This window comes from Oncorhynchus keta, chromosome 4, assembly GCF_023373465.1.
Source record: "Oncorhynchus keta strain PuntledgeMale-10-30-2019 chromosome 4, Oket_V2, whole genome shotgun sequence".
NCBI lineage: Eukaryota > Metazoa > Chordata > Actinopteri > Salmoniformes > Salmonidae > Oncorhynchus > Oncorhynchus keta.
In genome coordinates, this window is record NC_068424.1 from 19,016,962 (window position 1) to 19,037,033 (window position 20,072).

At 43.9% G+C, this 20,072-nt stretch overlaps 1 protein-coding gene across 39 annotated transcripts in view; it reads right to left on the reverse strand.

Annotated features, from left to right (window-relative positions):
• Positions 1-1,599: 1,599 nt before the first annotated feature.
• Positions 1,600-20,072, reverse strand: part of LOC118382816 (nebulin-like) — a 67,487-nt gene continuing 49,014 nt past the window's right edge. For 36 of the 39 annotated variants that reach the window (XM_052503351.1, XM_052503413.1, XM_052503502.1 and 33 more), the window contains 24 exons: positions 19,815-19,925; positions 19,614-19,724; positions 18,504-18,614; positions 17,722-17,823; positions 15,355-15,453; positions 14,424-14,537; positions 11,704-11,808; positions 11,470-11,574; positions 11,007-11,114; positions 10,661-10,771; positions 10,328-10,441; positions 10,064-10,174; positions 8,144-8,248; positions 7,938-8,036; positions 7,737-7,841; positions 7,378-7,470; positions 6,679-6,768; positions 6,174-6,278; positions 5,423-5,600; positions 5,114-5,155; positions 4,909-5,001; positions 4,561-4,710; positions 3,820-3,941; positions 1,600-3,573 (listed from right to left, as the gene is read on the reverse strand). In XM_052503351.1, the coding sequence (XP_052359311.1) occupies positions 3,397-3,573; positions 3,820-3,941; positions 4,561-4,710; positions 4,909-5,001; positions 5,114-5,155; positions 5,423-5,600; positions 6,174-6,278; positions 6,679-6,768; positions 7,378-7,470; positions 7,737-7,841; positions 7,938-8,036; positions 8,144-8,248; positions 10,064-10,174; positions 10,328-10,441; positions 10,661-10,771; positions 11,007-11,114; positions 11,470-11,574; positions 11,704-11,808; positions 14,424-14,537; positions 15,355-15,453; positions 17,722-17,823; positions 18,504-18,614; positions 19,614-19,724; positions 19,815-19,925 (2,661 nt within the window). In that variant the 3' untranslated portion in view covers positions 1,600-3,396. Of the gene's footprint in view, positions 3,574-3,819; positions 3,942-4,560; positions 4,711-4,908; positions 5,002-5,113; positions 5,267-5,422; positions 5,601-6,173; positions 6,279-6,678; positions 6,769-7,377; positions 7,471-7,736; positions 7,842-7,937; positions 8,037-8,143; positions 8,249-10,063; positions 10,175-10,327; positions 10,442-10,660; positions 10,772-11,006; positions 11,115-11,469; positions 11,575-11,703; positions 11,809-14,423; positions 14,538-15,354; positions 15,454-17,721; positions 17,824-18,503; positions 18,615-19,613; positions 19,725-19,814; positions 19,926-20,072 lie in introns of those variants that run through there. The other 3 variants (XM_052503357.1, XM_052503365.1, XM_052503373.1) reach the window with 3 other exon arrangements.

Below are 20,072 nucleotides of genomic sequence, written 5' to 3' on the forward strand. Positions count from 1 at the left end.
TCACCGCCCGGTATGGCAACTGCTCGGCATCTGACCACAAGGCGCTACAGAAGGTAGTGCGTGTGGCCCAGTACATCACTGGGGCCAAGCTTCATGCCATCCAGGACCTATATAATAGGCGGTGTCAGAGGAAAGCCCAGAAAACTCTACATTTGTTTTATACACTGCTGCTACTCACTGTTTGTTATATATGCATAGTCACTTCACCCCTACCTACATGTACAAATTACCTCAACTAACCTGTATCCCTGCACACTGATTCAGTATATAGAGCCTCGTTTTTATTGTTTTTTACTTTTTATTATTCAGGTAAATATTTTCTTAACTCTTTTTGAACTGCACTGTTGGTTAAGGGCTTGTAAGTAAGCATTTCACAGTAAGGTCTACATCTGTTGTATTCGGTGCATGTGACAAAGTTTGATTTGATTTGGATTTGATTTTTAATTGACGTCTGTGCGCAGTGGGTGGGATAGTTTTATTTTTCAGTGGCACAAATATACTAGAATGACTTTTCAGTCCTGACTTAAATTTGCTTGAAAATCAGAAACAAAGTTGGAAGATCCCTTTCATCTTTGATTTCCAACCAAATGTACTGAGCTTGAGCAGTTTTGACAAAAACAATGGATATACACTGAGTGTACAAAACATTAGGAACACCTCCTAATATTGCGTTTCACCCCCTTTTGCCCTCAGAACAGCCTCAGTTTATCAGGGCAAGGACTCTACAAGGTGTCGAACGCATTTCACAGGGATGCTGGCCCACGTTGACTCCAATTCTTCCCACAATTGTGTCAAGTTGGATGTCCTTTGGGTGGTGTACTTTTCTTGGTACACACGCCAAGCTGTTGAGCGTGAAAATTCCATCAGCGTCGCAGTTCTTGACACACTCAAACCGGTGTGTCTATCACCTACTACCATACCTCATACCTCGTCTTTCCCAATCATGCTCTGAATAGCACACATACACAATTCATGTCTCAAGGCTTAAAAACATAAAAATCTTAAAAATTTAACTTAAAAATCCTTCTTTCTCCTCCACTTAATCTACAATGGTTGAAGTGGATTTAACAAGTGACATCAATAAGGAATCATAGCTTTCACCTGGATTCACCTGGTCAGTCTATGTCATGTTGCTAATGTTTTTTCAGTGTATGTTGCACTAAGAGTTGTGCAAAGTTCGTAGAATCTTATTCAAAATTATTCACAACTAATGGCTGCCAAAGGTGCTTCCAACTCTGGGCTGTGAAGACATACACAATCAAGACATTCAAGACATTCATTTGGAAAATGTTATAATTGTTCTTTGACTTTAAACGTGTAGAAGGTTGTGTAAATCGGTAGGAAAGAAAATCAAATGTTTTCCCTTTATAGATTTCATTTTAAGGCAGCAAAATATGAAGTGCAAAGGGTGTGTAGCCGTACTAGCGAATATAATACGCTTTTTAATAAGTCATGCTATTACCAACATACAAGCTCAATAATCTTAGACAAATGTTGGTCTTGTCAATACAGTAATATTGTACATTTATGCACTGACCATGTATAATCCTTTGTAACAAATTTAAAAATAAAAAAAGTTTGAATTAGCCAAATACAAAATCATTGTCGACAAAGCGTTTTTATTTTTAACACGTGACACTGCAGTTAATGACAAAAAAATAAAACAAATGGTTAACTCAGGAAAAAGTGGCATCTCACTAAAACTCAGTGATGGTGTATAAACTGAGTAAAACATGTTCTTTTACAGAGACATTTCAAAATGGAACTACCCGAAGCAATGAACCACTGGACAAAAAAAATCTATGATGTTTCTTGCTGTCCCATTATTTTCTCAAGGCCAATAAATATTACCATTTTATAACTTAGCCATTTCTGTTTATTAGCTACCAAATTCCATGATAACATGTAATCTACAATAACATGTTAAAGAGAACCCCAGCTACCATGTATCCAGAAACTATGTCATTGAATAGCCACAGTAGGCCTAGTATTCAATCATCTTTGCACCACTCAAGATATTACGGTGTAAACCATTTATAACATGCACCAATACATGCACTGTCATTAGTGTCTGCAATCCTGAAGAGTAAAATAGGATCATTGTATACTTTATAGAAGCTTATACATCACAATACTGTTCACAATAGTTCAGAAATGTCAAGATTGCAATCCAACTTCATACACCGTTATTGGGTGTTACTTGAAACTGTGTACATAGCGAAATATGACAACCATGTTGCCAGTTAGCTCTAAGTTATGTGGACATAAGTTAATCAAAGCCTGTGTGAGGCTTAACTGGTACATGTAAATAATCCACTAAACTCACAGAAAGAGGTGAGATTGTGTGACTTGTTGACTATAGATTGTATCAACTATATTTACTTGTGGAGCTGGTTTAAACCAAGCCCTTATGTCATCAGACAGAAACAGTACGAAGCGAAGTGTTAATGAGATAACAAAAGCTAAACAGCTAACTTTCTGGCAATCACTGTCAGGATTTTATTGAAACATAGATTTCTCCTCAACTCCCTCTCCCATTCCCTCCTTTGTACATAAAACTCAGTTAGTGTGGATGTCTAAAAGTGAAACATAATAATAGAAATGAAATACAAAGGAGTATAAGAAGGCCCCATTCTGGTCCTGGAGGACTATGTTGGGCTCTTTTCAAGCAAACCCGCGAAGCACTTTTCCAGGACAAGTCGAAAACATTATTGTTGTTGTGCTGCAAAACTGCACTTTTGGAATCATGAAGTCAACACAACGCTGTTACCTGTGTGAAACGAAAAGAAACTGCACTGCCTAATAAATTCAAATGTGCTTTCTATTGTGTGAAACATGTTTTCGACTGCATTCCATTGAATATGTATTTTTGTCTGCTAATGTTGTCTATTTGAGGGCTGCAATTCTCTGATTGAATTATATAAACAATTTTCATGAACTCTGATCACGTGGGGCAAGTCACCAATGCCTTAAATGAAACCAAAAGCAAAACGTATTACATGATTACTTTAAACATAATTTTCAGCGTATAGTGTGGCTATGATAGTTGGTGCCTGTAGTCTAGACAAGGTACATTGAATAACTCATTCAATTCATGTATCTTACTGATGCAGCTCTCCAGGACCAAGCCTAAAACAGATACTTGCGGAATGGACTCTGCCTACACCATGGTAAGGCTAGCCCTTGGGTGCATCTCAATAATCTAGAGTAGCCTCCTTTCCTCATCTCCTCTCCTTCATCTGTACTGACATGAAAAGAACTGGTCTGGTGAAAGTCAATTTCCCAGTAGGCATCCAATCCACCTTATCCCTTCCACCTATTCAATCATTGCAGATGGAGGAGAGGAGACAAGGGGAGAGGAAAGAAAACCACTTGAAGACTATTGAGATGAATCCCTTAGTTGAAGCACTCCACGTAGTTGGCGGGGAGCATGCCTGATTTGCCGGTCCTCTGCACGGTGCCGTACATCCAGCCCTCGTCGATGGGCTGAGCGTTGACGATGACGTCACCGTCGCGGAAGGACACCTCGTCATGGTCCTGCGCTGAGTAGTCGTACAGCGCCCGGTACACTCTCTGAACGGGAGGAGTGGGAACAATGTTAATCATGTGGGTTTGTGTCTACAACATTAATAGTACAACATAAATATCACGGCACACAAGTAGTTGACTGTGTGAATATTTTTTGGTTTATTTTCGTCAACAAATATTTGACTGACATATTTTGGATAATTTCCTAATTGAATTGACCATGGCATACAAATAAGATCCCGTAGGAATTCAAAAAAATGACAATAATAGACCGCTTGCATTGGAACTCACCATGGTGACAGATGGGGGGGACTGCACAGACCTCACAGAGGACATGCTGGTCTGGTGCATGTAGCCATACCCATGCTGCTGCTGCTGAGCACTCTGATGGTACGCCCCAGGTAGCACAGGAGCTTGTCGTCAAAGACAGACAGGAAGACACATAGACATTGATAACAACATTTTGAGACCTTTCATTTATTGCTCAAAACAGTTTTTCTCCTTTGAGTCGCACTGCACATACTAGGTGATTGTTAGAACATCACAAAGAAATCTAAATGGAACCATGCCATCCCCAGTTGACCTGGAAATCAATCAAATAGTTACTGACTGTTAAGTATGTCTGTGGGCAGGGAAGAGAACTGTGAGAGAGTTAGAATTAAAACAGTTAAACATCACAACCATCGTCAAAACCCTAGGAGGATTTCAAGCATTGGATTAGGGACTCCTGTGTACCTCATGTCAGTGGGCTGTTGGTCAGGTTGTATAGAGAAGGGCGAGGGAGGCATTCTGTTGGTCAGACACGTGCTGGGAGAGGAGTTAGGTAAGAGGGGAATCAGGAGTCACACTGATAGTCAATGGGTGAATGAATGATGTCTACTCCTTCCACCGTGTGTGTGTGTACGTGTGTACGCACGTGCTTGTTATTGGTGTGTTGACTCACAAGTCCAAGCATCTGTATGACCTAAAATTTCAAAAATCTAATTTCTAAGTGTCTATATGTTTACATTTTTCTGACTGAGCTCTTACTACCTCTGTCCTGGGACTGCAGTGCGGAGCTGCTGCTGCAGACAGACAGGCTTTTGTCCCACAGGTCAGAGGCAGAGGCCAGTGAACTCACAGACTGGGCCTGCGAGTGCACCGACTGCTGAGACTGCTGCCGGGTGAGGCGGCTCGCACGCTCTGATGCACAGCCACAAGAGGGCGACAGAGACAGTAGGAAAAACAACAGTGAGGAAAATAACAGAGCGAGGCAATGGAAAGAAAATAAACAGAGAACGTAAGGAGGAGGAAATGAATGTAGAAGAGATGAGTGGAGCAGGAGGAGGATACAGGAAAGTGTGGAGGGAGATGAAAGCATGTTGTAGGGTTTTGTAGTACCAGACAGTCTGTGGAGACTTTTAGACTGAATGTTATCCTCCACAGGGTCAAAGTCAAAGATTGAGCCTGGGTCCGTCCGCCACACCTTAAGGTCTTTGACAGGGGAAAGGTCAGGAAAAGGTCATTTAGACTTACAGAGAAAAGACAGGAAGAAAAGAGAAATCCACAGCTTAAGTCATGTAGATTACAGAGAGTAAACACATACAGTTTCGGGCCAGGTGAGTAGAGTCCAATGTGGAGCTTCCGTCTGCAGAGTGAGAAACTTGTCACAATGGATCTTTTCTGTTTCCACAAATGTAACGTGGACACATCTGGGCTTGGATCCTTGTTGTCACTGACACTAAACAACCCCTAATTGCTAGACATTAGACAGCAAATGTAATTGAAAAACCTTGTTCAAAGGACATCACAAATTCCCCGGTCTCTTCAAAGATTAGATTAATTAATTTCCCTGACTTTAAGGTCAAATCCTTTTTGAGGACGTGTGGTGCCTGCCATTTTGTGTGCTGCTCACCTACGATGATGCCTCCAGGTCTCCTGTCCATCTCCACCACCTGTGGGTGCACTCCCTTGTAGGCTGCCTCGCTCATCATCAGCTTGTTCCGGTGGTGCATTCTCTCCATGCTTTGGTCCTCCATCACTGGGGTGCAGCCTCGGCCCCTAGTCCGCTCAAAGTCCTCGTGGTATTTCGCCTGGCAAAGCAAATATGGGGGGCACCTTTTCAGCTTCACGATAACAAGTCAGAGTTTTATGTGGCAGCTTAATGAGGGGAACATTATTGATGTGCATTAACACATTTGTGAAATCGTCTCACACCAGGCAAATCCTCTGTCAAACGCACAAAAACACATGTGCCGATGCACACACACACACACACACACACACACACACACACACACACACACACACACACACACACACACACACACACACACACACACACACACACACACACACACACACACACACACACACACACACAACCAGTGTGCATTTTGGTCAGACAGAAAAGGGTGCATTTTGGTCAGTATGCAAAAAAACTCCACACAAGTAACAATGTAAAAATATTTTTATTAGTAAAACACACACTCACAGACACACTCACAAACACACGCTCATTAGGGCTCCATCATGAATGGTAACAGCCATGCTGTTAACTCTTTAGCTCTGTGGGTTAAAAGTGCAGCAGTCCCACCCGCAGTGTGCTTGACACGTGTTAACTCGCTCCATGGTCTACGCAACCGCCATGGTAACCTGAGCTCTACCATGGAGATATCGTTCTGGGACTTCCTGACACGCCTCAGTTCGGGCGTGTCCAACTCGTTGCAGGACCGGCCCTTCATCTCTTTCATCCCGCGCTGGTACTTCACCTGGAACACACAAAAGATAAGCATGGTCATCCTCACCAGCACACTCCCACCTGGGTTTTGTTGAATCTAAAATGTAGTGCCATTTCCACGACATAGGGCACTGCTTGCAGTCAGAGCCCACATACATGTTGCACAGGAGGTTACTGACCGATTTTAAGTGTGGCCCCACGGACCTCGGTGAAGACCTGATGCGGCCCACAGGCCAAAATGAGTTTGATGCCCCTGATATGAAAGCTCATCTGACCAGAATCAGTGGCACCTTAATCAGGGAGAACGGGTAATGACTGGAGTGGAATTTGTGGAATGGTTTGATGTCATTCCATTTGCTACGTTTCAGTCATTATTATGAGTCATCCTCCCCTGGAAGGTTGTCATTTCAGGTGCATCCTATGTGACTTGCCGAGCTGATGTTCTCCTGGTTCTGACGGACTCTATCCAACTCTGGGGTGACTCCCACACTGGTGGCCTGCAGCTGCTTTTTATACTTCACCTGTGGTCACACGACATTCACACAACATTAAAACAACATTTACAAGTCAGAGTTTATCTGTCTCCACAACCAGAAAACCAGTTTGCAACCAGAATATTACATTATTATGACGTCCCATGCCAGATTTTGCCTCCTAGGTATCATTAGTGATTGGCAGCTGGGTGAAAACAGTGTCTTGGTTCCGTTGCCATGGCTCCAGAATGTCCTGGGCTGCCTAGCTGGGACCCCGTGTCCCTCCCTCCCGTCTGCTCTTCTCCCTCAATGGGGGATTGTTCAGCAGGGTCCACTAATGGCTGTAATGACTTAGAATGGACCAGGACCAGTGTGAAAGGCTGTCTGTGTCAGGCGGGACAGGACAGAGTTTTCCATCCAAAATAGTGTTCAATAACAAACCAAGGGCCTGCATCTTTTGAGGAGTTTAAATGTAATGCCAGGAGCAAATTCAATGGTAGGCATTGTATCAGTAACTAAATGGTTGTTCAGTGTGTCTGCCGTTTGTCCTTTTTAGTTTGCAGCAATGAAGCTGTAGAAAACCCAAACAAAACCAGATTAAACCAGTTTTCAAAACAAGCCCTTCCTGTGAGGTCAAAGGTCAGACAAGGTTCTCACAGAGCTGATGTTCTCCTGGTTCCTGCGGACCCTCTCTGTGTCAAGGGTTTCCATGACTGCCGTCCCGCTCCCCACCCCCTCTCTGTATTTCACCTGGACATGGAACAGAGCCGTCACACAATCTTACACTGTTAACTTGCTCACCGTACAAAGGTCATAAAAATAATTCCCATCAACACTCATCATAATATTGAAGACCTTGTTAAAATAAGAAAAATCAGATCTAGATTCAGATCTAGGTTCAGATCTAGGCTCAAATCTAGGTTCAGATCTAACTTACAGCAACATACTGTAGTTCATAAGATCCAAGGCCTATATGTACAGTACATGGTTGTGTAGAACAAAGGATTACATCTTACATCACTGATTTTCTTTGTGTTCTCTCTGGCGAGGATGATTTCTGGCGTGTCGGTGACAGAAGACATCAGGCTTCTGTGCAGCTTTGAGTCCCAAGCGTACCGACACTGGAGGTTTAGAGCAAACGGGCAACTGTGTAGACAGATAATACTGCAAGTTATAAAAGTGTGTGTGTGTGTGTGTGTGTGTACTGTGTCCCTCACTGAGCTGATGTTTCTCTGGTTGTTCTTCACTCTCTCCATCTCGGGGGTGTCGAACCCATACGAACCCTTCAGCTTCTCTGCTTCATCCTTGTACTTCTTCTGCATAAAGCCGAGAGATTGACACTCCATTAAAGCACATGTCCCATTCATTAGTGCAACATAAAGGGCTACTCATGGTGGCATGCAGTACTGAGAGGTAGCCCTACCTGACTGTAGACATCTTTCATGTAGGCGGCGTGCAGTAGTTCTGGTGTGTCCGTCACCGTACCGTACGAGCTCTCCCTCAGCTGGGCTGTCTGCTTGTAGGAGGCCTGAAAAAGTCAAACACAGACTTAACACTTACAGTACACTAACAGACTTAGGTTAGCTCAGCAACAACAGGATATTAAAAGCATTATGCCAGTAACACTGGTTTTCGTTTCCTGTTACATAATGTTTGCTACTGTGTGTCCCAATGAACACGATCAAGGTCTCAAATTAAGGTTTTGTTTTAGAGTGAAACTAAATAGACACAATATAGTCTGTAAAATGAATGTTTTATGAGGTGGTTTCATAAGACAGTGATGCAGACCGACGATGCTTAGGCTCATCTATAAGTGATGAGGGAAGACCATACGTTGTCTGTGTGCGTTGCGGTTATGTAATGGAGCCCTGAGGCTGGACGAGTCCATCTGCTGCCTGTTATTTTACCTGATTATAATGACTTGGGAGCTGATTAGTATTACTGTGGGCAGGTCTGTAAAAGAGAGCAGGTGTTCTCAGATGGAAAAAAATTGCCATAAAGCAGATGTGATACTTCACTGCTGCGTCACATTTGAAATATTGAGAATTTAAAATATGACAAATGTGACTGGTTCCATTTCAGCCTCTAACCCTTTGGTCACATTGGGCACATTGTAATGGCTGGAATGTTATAAATGGAATGGCATCAAACACATGGAAACCACGTTAATTCATTCCTTTCCAACCATTACAATGAGCCCACCCTCCTATAACTGCTCCCACCAGCCTCTTCTGAACTTCGATCATCGCAGTCATTTGGTATTTGATGCAAGAGAAGAGTACCAATATGACAGCTTGTGGATTTGTAATTGGAACATATGTATGTAATCAGCTGATATCTCAAAGTGCTGTACAGAAAGACTCCTATTAAGACTAAGCAGAGCTTCCACCATAATGCTTTTACCTATGCAGACCAAAGTTGTAGGGGCTAGGTAGAGAAATGGAGGTGGGCCTAACTAGTGGTATGGGTTGGGCCCTACCTAGCTGGTTAACTAGTGGTATGGGTTGGGCCCTACCTAGCTGGTTAACTAGTGGTATGGGTTGGGCCCTACCTGGCTGGTTAACTAGCGGTATGGGTTGGGCCCTACCTGGCTGGTTAACTAGCGGTATGGGTTGGGCCCTACCTGGCTGATTAACTAGTGGTATGGGTTGGGCCCTACCTGGCTGATTAACTAGTGGTATGGGTTGGGCCCTACCTAGCTGGTTAACTAGTGGTATGGGTTGGGCCCTACCTGGCTGGTTAACTAGTGGTATGGGTTGGGCCCTACCTGGCTGGTTAACTAGTGGTATGGGTTGGGCCCTACCAGGCTGGTTAACTAGCGGTATGGGTTGGGCCCTACCTGGCTGATTAACTAGTGGTATGGGTTGGGCCCTACCTAGCTGGTTAACTAGTGGTATGGGTTGGGCCCTACCTGGCTGATTAACTAGCGGTATGGGTTGGGCCCTACCTGGCTGATTAACTAGCGGTATGGGTTGGGCCCTACCTGGCTGATTAACTAGTGGTATGGGTTGGGCCCTACCTGGCTGGTTAACTAGTGGTATGGGTTGGGCCCTACCTGGCTGATTAACTAGCGGTATGGGTTGGGCCCTTCGTTGCTGGTTAACTAGTGGTATGGGTTGGGCCCTACCTGGCTGGTTAACTAGTGGTATGGGTTGGGCCCTACCTGGCTGGTTAACTAGTGGTATGGGTTGGGCCCTACCTGGCTGATTAACTAGCGGTATGGGTTGGGCCCTACCTGGCTGATTAACTAGCGGTATGGGTTGGGCCCTACCTGGCTGATTAACTAGCGGTATGGGTTGGGCCCTACCTGGCTGATTAACTAGTGGTATGGGTTGGGCCCTACCTGGCTGGTTAACTCTGTGGCCTTCTTGGCCCTCTGCATCTCCAACACGTCACCACTGATCTCCATGCCTTTACCCATGATGTCATTCTCCAGGTCCTTGCGGTACTCTTTCTATAGGGACAGATTCAACACTGCTTAATTCTCACATAATGTAATGATGGTGTGATATTGTGCGTCACAAAAGTGAAGTGTGTGTGTGTGTGTAAATTCCATGAAGTAAAAAAACTGTGAAAGTGAAAGATGAGTTTTGAAGCAAAACTGTACCTCATTGAGGATATGGCTGGCGTTTTTAGCCCGTATCAGTTCTGGTGTGTCCTCCAATCCCAGCCCTGAGATCCCCCTCCCCTTCACCTCCAGTCCTTCTCTCCTGTACTCCTTCTGTAGGCACCAGCCATAGAAATATCATTACTGGAATGGACATTCCCAATCAAGCAAATGTTTTTGAATTCTAACTGAATCTGTGTAGATGGTGCATTTCAGCAGATGGCAAAATGGACTCAGACCATAGACTTAAGACCACATTTGAAGTATAGAGACATGTGATTTTGAGATGAACTATCCCTTTAAAATATCATAGAGGGCTATGTTGGCACAGACCTCACTCAGGACGTTGCTGGCGTGGCGGGCAGTCAGGTATCCAGGGGTCAGGTCAACATCCACTAGGGCCTTGCCCCGGATGTGGTCATCATATTCCTTCCTGTACTCTCTCTGATGTCAGTGGGGGAAAAAAGGCATGCCATCACCCTTCTGTCATTACCACACACACACACACACACACACACACACACACACACACACACACACACACACACACACACACACACACACACACACACACACACACACACACACACACACACACACACACACACACACACACACACACACACACACACACTTTAGCATATTACATCATTACAATAAAGGCAGGTGTGTCACCCACCTCGCTTTGCATTTTCTGAGCCTCCTTGGACACTCTGTAAGACTGTGTGTCCACAAACTCCATCTGGGACTTGCCTTTGTTTCTCTCATACTCTTCCTTGTATTTCACCTGTTAGGGAAGCACATCCATTAAACCACAAGAGGCAGAAACATTGACGATCAATAACGTGTGTGGGAGTTATAATATACAGTATAATATATGTACCTTACAGTACAGGGAGTGCATACATTTGTTGTGTGTGTATGTGATTCCTGCAGGAGGTGAACCTACAACCTTGCTGCTAACGTCACCCTTATCCAACAGAGCCACACAGGCCAGTTGTCTTTTTAAAAAACATCCGTGAGATCCACGCCGTTCCACCTCAGGCTCATTTAGATGTTTTGACCCTCAGCGTTGAAACATTGTTTCAGTAAACCCCATGGTAGTATAGACCACAGCGTGAGGAGTCTCTTACTATACCCACCTGGCTGTGCAGTACCGCATTCTCCCTGTGGTGGAGCTGTTCTGCTGTGTCCAGTGCTGTATGGTAGTGTCCCTTAGACTGCTCGTACTTCTTCTTGTACTCTATCTGAATAGACAGAGGACAGGTGTTTGTTAGAGCAGGGCTGGATCAAAGGCCTGCACAGTGCATATTCGGCGGCTCTCTAGGAGGGTTACTAGACGTTCTGATCTGTATCAGGGAGAGGGAAACATTTACGTTGCTCTGCAGCTTGCTGGCGTGTAGAGCGTGTTTCAGCTGTAGTAGGTTGGGCAGGTCCATGGATCCCTCGATCACCTGGTTCTGGTTGATCTTATACTTCACCTGTAGAGAACAAACAAACACAGATAGAAACCTTCCTGAAATGAGTGTTGTCCTTCACATGCGGGGGGGTGCAAGGCATGGACGAGGAAGCAATGTGAGGATTCTGTGAGGTAAACAACAGAGGATTCACCTCACTCATCCCCACGGGAGTGGTACAACTGGCTTGGGGTCTATTCTCGTTTTAATTCGAGTCAACAAAAATGGCCCATTGTTTTTAGTGAGGATGCTTTCAATGTCAATTCACTTCCTGAATTGACTGAATTGAGATGACATTAACACCAACCCTGGTAAATACACAGGAAATCTGTTCTCAAATCCTAAGACGTCTGACATGGGAACTTTCATCCTCACAGCGCAGGCTACAGCTTCTCATCCAAAGGGCCCTACTCTCTTTAGTTTCATCCAAACCCTCCATTTGCCTTTAAAAGGTTCCCATGGAAACTGCTAACACGGCAGCCTGAATTTTAGCTAAGTGCACGATGAAAGCAATAAAACATAGGAACCTCAATGGAACAAACCCAGGAGACTGGAGAGGAGCTGAGGGGGGGTGTCCCATTGAGGTTCCATTTACAGGCAGTTTCTGAAGGGACATTGGAGGAGTGTACTGTAATACCCAACTACTGAGCCGAGCACAGCTGAGCTGCCACATTCAGTAGCCAAACGTTGTTGAACGTTGCAGATAGAAATGCTACAAATAGAGCCGGTGTGATTCCTTATTCTACATGTCAGAGAGGCATGTAGAAAAACATGACTGTTCTACATAGCTTATTTCTATCTGAAAGTTGCGTCCTGCTGAACATGCCCCAGGTTACGCATCCACCATAATGACAGAACTGTGTTGGAAAGGACAATGTGGGAAGAAAATCAGAGTCAGCACAGCACAGTTTGGGCCGGTGCAATAGTGTGAAAAGGGTATATAGTTGAAGTCGGAAGTTTACATACACTTAGATTGGAGTCTTTAAAACTCGTTTTTCAACCACTCTACAAGTTTCTTGTTAACAAACTATAGTTTTGGCAAGTTGGTTAGGACATCTATTTCGTGCATGACACAAGCAAGTCATTTTTCCAACAATTGTTTACAGACAGATTATTTAACATATAATTCACTGTATCACAATTCCATTGGGTCAGAAGTTTACATTAAGTTTACATTAAGTTGACTATGCCTATAAACAGCTTGGAAAATTCCAGAAAATGATGTCATGGCTTTAAAAGCTTCTGATAGGCTAATTGACAACAATTGAGTCAATTGAAGGTGTACCTGTGGATGTATATCAAGGCCTACCTTCAAACTCAGTGCCTCTTTGCTTGACATCATGGGAAAATCAAAATAAATCAGCCAAGACCTCAGAACAAAAATTGTAGACCTCCACAAGTCTGGTTCATCCTTGGGAGCAATTTCCAAATGCCTGAAGGTACCACGTTCATCTGTACAAACAATAGCACGCAAGTATAAACACCATGGGACCACGCAACCGTCATAACGCTCAGGAAGGAGCTTCTGTCTCCTAGAGATGAAAATACTTTGGTGCAAAAAGTGCAAGTCAATCCCAGAACAACAGAAAATGACCTTGTGAAGATGCTGGAGGAAACAGGTACAAAAGTATCTATATCCACAGTAAGACAAGTCCTATATCGACATAACCTGAAAGGCCACTCAGCAAGGAAGAAGCCACAGCTCCAAAGCTGCCATAAAAAGCCAGACTATGGTTTGCAACTGCACATGGGGACAAAGATTGTACTTTTTGGAGAAATGTCCTCTGGTCTGATGAAATAAAAATGGAACTTAACGACCATCATTATGTTTGGAGGAAAAAGGGGGAGGCCTGCAAGCCGAAGAACACCATCCCAACCATGAAGCAGGGGGGTGGCAGCATCATGTTGTGGGGGTGCTTTGCTGCAGGCGGGACTGGTGCACTTCCCAAAATAGATGGCATCATGAGGGAGGAAAATTATGTGGATATATTGAAGCAACATCTCAAGACATCAGTCAGGAAGTTAAAGCTTGGTCGCAAATGGGTCTTCCAAATGGACAATGACCCCAAACATATTTCCAAAGTTGTGGCAAAATAGCCTCATAAGGACAACAAAGTCAAGGTATTGGAGTGGCCATCACAAAGCCCTGACCTCAATCCCATAGAAACTTTGTGGACAGAACTGAAAAAGCGTGTGCGAGCAAGGAGGCCTACAAACCTGACTCAGTTACACCAGCTCTGTCAGGAGAAATGGGCCACAATTCACCCAACTTATTGTGGGAGGCTTGTGGAAGACTATCGGAAACGTTTGACCCAAGTTAAACAATTTAAAGGCAATGCTACCAAATACTAATTGAGTGTATGTAAACTTCTGACCCACTGGGAATGTGATGAAAGAAATAAAAGCTGAAATAAATCATTCTCTCTTCTATTATTCTGACATTTCACATTCTCAAAATAAAGTTGTGATCCAAACTGACCTAAGACAAGGAATTTTTACCAGGATTAAATGTCAGGAATTGTGAAAAACTGAGTTAAAATATATTTGGCTAAGGTGTATGTAAACTTCCAACTTAAACTTTAAGTGCACCACGTGACTGGGGTTTGTGTGGGGACGGACAGGGCGCGTTGGAGACCCACCTGGCTGGTGAGAGCGTGGGCAGCCTGTGTGTGTTTGAAGGACACACAGTTGCTGGGGTTGTACTGCGGCTTCTGACCCTTGAACTCCCTCTCAAACTTCTCCTTGTAGTGCACCTGATGTGTGTTGTGTGTGTGTGTGTGTGTGTGTGTGTGTGTGTGTGTGTGTGTGTGTGTGTGTGTGTGTGTGTGTGTGTGTGTGTGTGTGTGTGAGAGAGTGAGAGGGAGAGAGTGAGACAGAGATATGTGAGTACACACAGCGACAGCAGAAGTGGTGAGGCACACACACCATTACCCCCTTATCCTCCCATCTTTCTCCCCTCAGCATTCCACCCCCCCATTCAGCTCTCCGCCCAGCAGTCATGACAAAGCACATCTGTGGTGCTAAACCAGGGGACCCAGCAGGTCTGGGACTAGGCCAGGCATGAATGTCCTTTCATTAAACAGTGGCCGAAGGACAGAACACTAAAAACTGCATGGCCCCGTCTCAATAAAATGGTCTCCTTCCCTTGTCTCATTAACAATGGCAGAAGGGTATGTCAGAACAGTATCGAGATGCATGGTTGTCGCAATACACTTAAACCATCTTTTTTCATTGTATCCTTTCCTTAGCTCCTTCCCTTTATGGTTGGAGACAAACTAATTCTCCAGTCAATGGTACAATACCTGGTTATAAAATGTAAAACAGTAGTACACACACACACACACACACACACACACACACACACACACACACACACAGACACAGACACAGACACAGACACAGACACACACACACACACACACACAGACACAGACACACACACACACACACACACACACACACACACACACACACACACACACACACACACACACACACACACACACACACACACACACACACACACACACACACACACACACACACATATTGAATGTTTTATTATCTTACCAGGCTAGCGAGTTTGGAGGCCACTTTGGCATGCTCGATATCAGATCTTCCCAGGACATCATTGTAGATTTCATGCTTAGTTTTACTCCTATAGGACACCTGTGAGCCAGAGGAACCAGAGAAACAAGGGCAAGCAGAGACACACTATGAAAGGGCTAACTTTGCTATTCAGTATGTATTCTCTCCGTGTTATGTTCATGGGCTTCTCCTTAAATGAAACAGACTGTGTGTATGAGAGAGAGATCCCAGCTAGGGACCAGGACTGGGACTGTCGATGTGGTGGTAGAGCAGTGGAGGTGTTGAATATTTGATGAGTGCTGCTACCCACACACACTGCCTCACCCACACAGCACAGGCAAAGTTGTGTGTCCCACTGTAAATGAACTGCTTAATAAAGCCTTCATAAACCCTTCATAAGAACTATAAAGATGTTTCAGACATTATTCACAAGCAGTTATCATATGCTATATAAAGGGTGGCAATAACGTTTATGGCAGAACACATGATGTTTTATCACCATTATGTAGTCGGACTTTGCTTAGATATGAATCGTTAACATCTATCTAGTTCTGAATCTAAAGTGTGACCCTCATCTAATCTTGGGACTAGAGTGAGGTAAATCAACACCATGTCCAACACCTTTTCATTAAAAAAAACTAAAAACTAAAAAATAGAATATATATACAGTTGAAGTCAGAAGTTTACATACACCTTAGCCAAATACATTTAAACTCAGTTTTTCACAATTCCTGACATTTAATCAGAGTAAAAATTCCTTGTCTAGGTCAGTTAGGATCACCACTTTTTTTAAAGAATGGAATGGGAAATGTCAGAATAATAGTAGAGAGAATTATCTATTTCAGCTTTTATTTCTTTCATCACATTCCCAGTGGGTCAGAAGTTTACATAGACCCAATTAGTATTTGATAGCATTGCCTTACATTTGTTTAACTTGGGTCAAACGTTTTGGGTAGCCTTCCACAATAAATTGGGTGAATTGTGGCCCATTCCTCCTGACATAGCTGGTGTAACTGAGTCAGGTGTGTAAGTCTCCTTGCTCACACACACTTTTTCAGTTTTGTCCACAAATGTTCTATAGGATTGAGGTCATGGATTTGTGATGGCCACTCCAATACCTTGACTTTGCTGTCCTTAAGCCATTTTGCCACAAATCTGGAAGTATGCTTGGGGTCATTGTCCATTTGGAAGACCCATTTGTGACCAAGCTTTAACTTCCTGACTGATGTCTTGAGATGTTGCTTCAATATATCCACATCATTTTCCTCCCTCATGATGCCATCTATTTTGTGAAGTGCACCAGTCCCTCCTCCAGCAAAGCACCCCCACCACATGATGCTGCCACCCCCGTGCTTCACGGGTTGGGATGGTGTTCTTCGGCTTGCAAGCCTCCACCTTTTTCCTCCAAAATTATGGCCAAACAGGTCTATTTTTGTTTCCTCAGACCAGGGGATATTTCTCCAAAAAGTACGATCTCCGTCCTTGTGTAGTTGCAAACCGTAATCTGGCTTTTTTTATGGCAGTTTTGGAGCAGTGGCTTCTTCCTTGCTGATCGGCCTTTCAGGTTATGTCAATATAGGACTCGTTTTACTGTGGATATAGATACTTTTGTACCGGTTTCCTCCAGCATCTTCACAAGATCCTTTGCTGTTGTTCTGGGATTGATTTGTACTTTTTGCACAAAGTACGTTCATCTCTAGGAGACAGAACACGTCTCCTTCCTGAGCGGTATGACGGCTGAGAGGTCCCATGGTGTTTATACTTGCATACTATTGTTTGTACAGATGAACGTGGTACCTTCAGGCATTTGGAAATTGCTCCCAAGGATGAACCAGACTTGTGGAGGTCTACAATCTTTGTTCTGGGGTCTTGGCTGATTTCTTTTGATTTTCCCATGATGTCAAGCAAAGAGGCACTGAGTTTGAAGGTAGCCCTTGAAATACATCCACAGGTACACCCCCAATTGACTCAAATTATGTCAATTAGCCTATCAGAAGCTTCTAAAGCCATGACATCATTTTCTGGAATTTTCCAAGCTGTTTAAAGGCACAGTGAACTTAATGTATGTAAACTTCTGACCCAATGGAATTGTGATACAGTGAATTGTAAGTGAAATAATCTGTCTGTAAACAATTGTTGGAAAAATTATCTGTGTCATGTACAAAGTAGATGTCCTAACCGACTTGCCAAAACTATAGTTTGTTTAACAAGAAATGTGTGGAGTGGTTGAAAAACAAGTTTTAATGACTCCAACCTAAGTGTATGTGAACTTCCGACTTCAACTGTATATATTATATTGTATTTGCTGTAAATGCACTTCAGAAAAAGTTTGATTTGACATGAACTCACGTCGCTGGCCAATTCAGTGGCCTGTTTGGCGTTCAGGATATCAGGTCTGTCCGCCAACGTGGTGAAATTGTGGTGTTCCTGTTTTCCTGTCCTGTAGTTGACCTGAAGGCAGGGAGGAGGGAAGGAAGTGTTAGGATTATTTGCAGAGTGATTCATTTTTTGCATTTCAGGGTCATTCATTCAATCATCATCATTTGTGTACTGTAACATTCTGTGTCAAAATGCAATGTCTCCTCACTGGTTGATATTTCTGTAACAGAGAGATTAAGCCTAGTGATAGACATTAGAACGATCAATGGGAACGATCAGTCGGATCCTTTGGCCCACTTTTCCCTGGGTGATGTTGATACATACTGACAACTCTCAAATGAGCAACGTGGCCAGAGGGCCCTCAGAATCCATTATGGGATATTGGCACACAAAAATCCCTGACCTCAACCAAGCATGCAGAATGTGGATAAAATCTGCATTTGTGTGCACTTCATTTTTCCATGGATTCATATCCACGTTGACTAAAACTTCAGAAAAATGTATTTTATACAGCACAAGTGACAACAACTAGCTAGCCTAAACCAGAACATTTCCCATGATTGTAGCTTGTGTGACCTACAGCAATATAATAGTTACCGCTGCTGCCTTAGAGTACATGTAACCAGGTTCAAATCTGGCCAACTCCCTTCTAACAAACCCTCCTCCTTACTGTCCTGTCTCTCTTATTCACTATTTCTTCATTATAAACATAAAACAGTTTGTATCAGGGGAAATGCATTGTGGGTAATTACTTCGCTCTGCTGTTTGTTGACTTCCATAGCGTGGGAGACCTCTGGTAAGGTCTCCATGGTGGTGTAAGTGGACTGGCCTTTCTCCGCGTTGTACTTCTCCTTGTACAGTTTCTGGAGAGAACGACAGACCAGAGAGAAGGGCCAGAAAACCATGACTTATTCAACGTGCTGATTACATGAGACCCTGGAATGGATACATCACCCACCCACACACAGTACACAAGATTCCCATCTAAGTGTTAATCATTTAGCAGGAGGGTGAACGTTAACAATATGCAGCTAAAGAATAACCGCTCGTTATCCAGGTATGATACCTCTGGTATGAACCAGTCACAGGGCACTGAGAGGCGACGGCCGCCAGTGTTATAGCTCTTTGGGAAATGGAGTGATGGAAGAATAGATCAAGTGGGTTGTGTAGAAATACAAATCTGAATAATACACTAAGCATATGTTGATCACCTCAAACCTCTGATCGTTGTTAGGGAGAGAGATACAGACAGAGACAGAGAGCGGACTGAGAGACAGAGACATAGAGTGGACTGAGCCAGACCGAGACTGGGACAGAGAGAGACTGAGCCAGAGACTGAGCCAATCAGAGAGAAACAGAGAGAAACAGAGACAGACAGTGGACTGAGACAGAGAGTGAGACAGAGAAAGACTGAGCCAATGAGAGAGAGACAGAGAGACAGAGACAGACTGAGCCAGACAGAGAGAGACAGAGACAGACTGAGCCCGACAGAGAGTGGACTGAGACAGACAGAGGAGGTGTGTCTGGGTCAGTGGGTCTGCCTGCAGAACAGTAGACATCACAGCTGTTCCCCTCAGCCTCACGCCTGGTTGGGCACCTTGATACCCACTCCCTTGTCCAATCCATTGGCACTGAAGTGTATTAGGGGTAAGGGATTGGTTGGGCTGTGTGTTCCACTCAAATTACAGGGCATTCCACCTGGACTTCTGTATGAGCACTGATCCAGCACATAGTTATGCTATCCTCCTTTAGCAGGTGTCTCAGACTTGATGATATTCAGGTATATCATAGCATCAAGCTGGACACAAAAAAACAGACAGAAACATGGACTACAGCTGTGGACCAGATACTGGCATGCTTACATCACTCTGGTGCTTTGCCACTTCTTTAGCAAATGCAGTCTCAATGGTCTGGGGCATCTGTGAGTACAGACTGTGGCCTGTGTCCTTCCTACCCTCTTCTTTGTAGCTTTTCTGAAACAAGAAGGGAACCTCATGGCACATACTGTTTGACAATATGTATTATAAACAACGCACCCACCCACCCACCCGGTATCGGTATACCTGGCTGTAGAGCTGTGAGAGCTCTTTGGCATGCTGGATCTCACTGGTCTGGGGCATGAGGGAGTACAGAGAGTTGCCCATCTCCTTTTTCCCAGCTTCTTTGTATTTCCTCTGAAAACAACAACAACATTGTGAACTCTTCATGGCTCTGATGATCCTTCCTCTCAACTCCACCAAGAATCCATCTAGAATCAATCAGCTTGAGAAAAAAATCAGCATAGAAGCAACAACTGGAATATTTGAGCTATTTGATGCTGG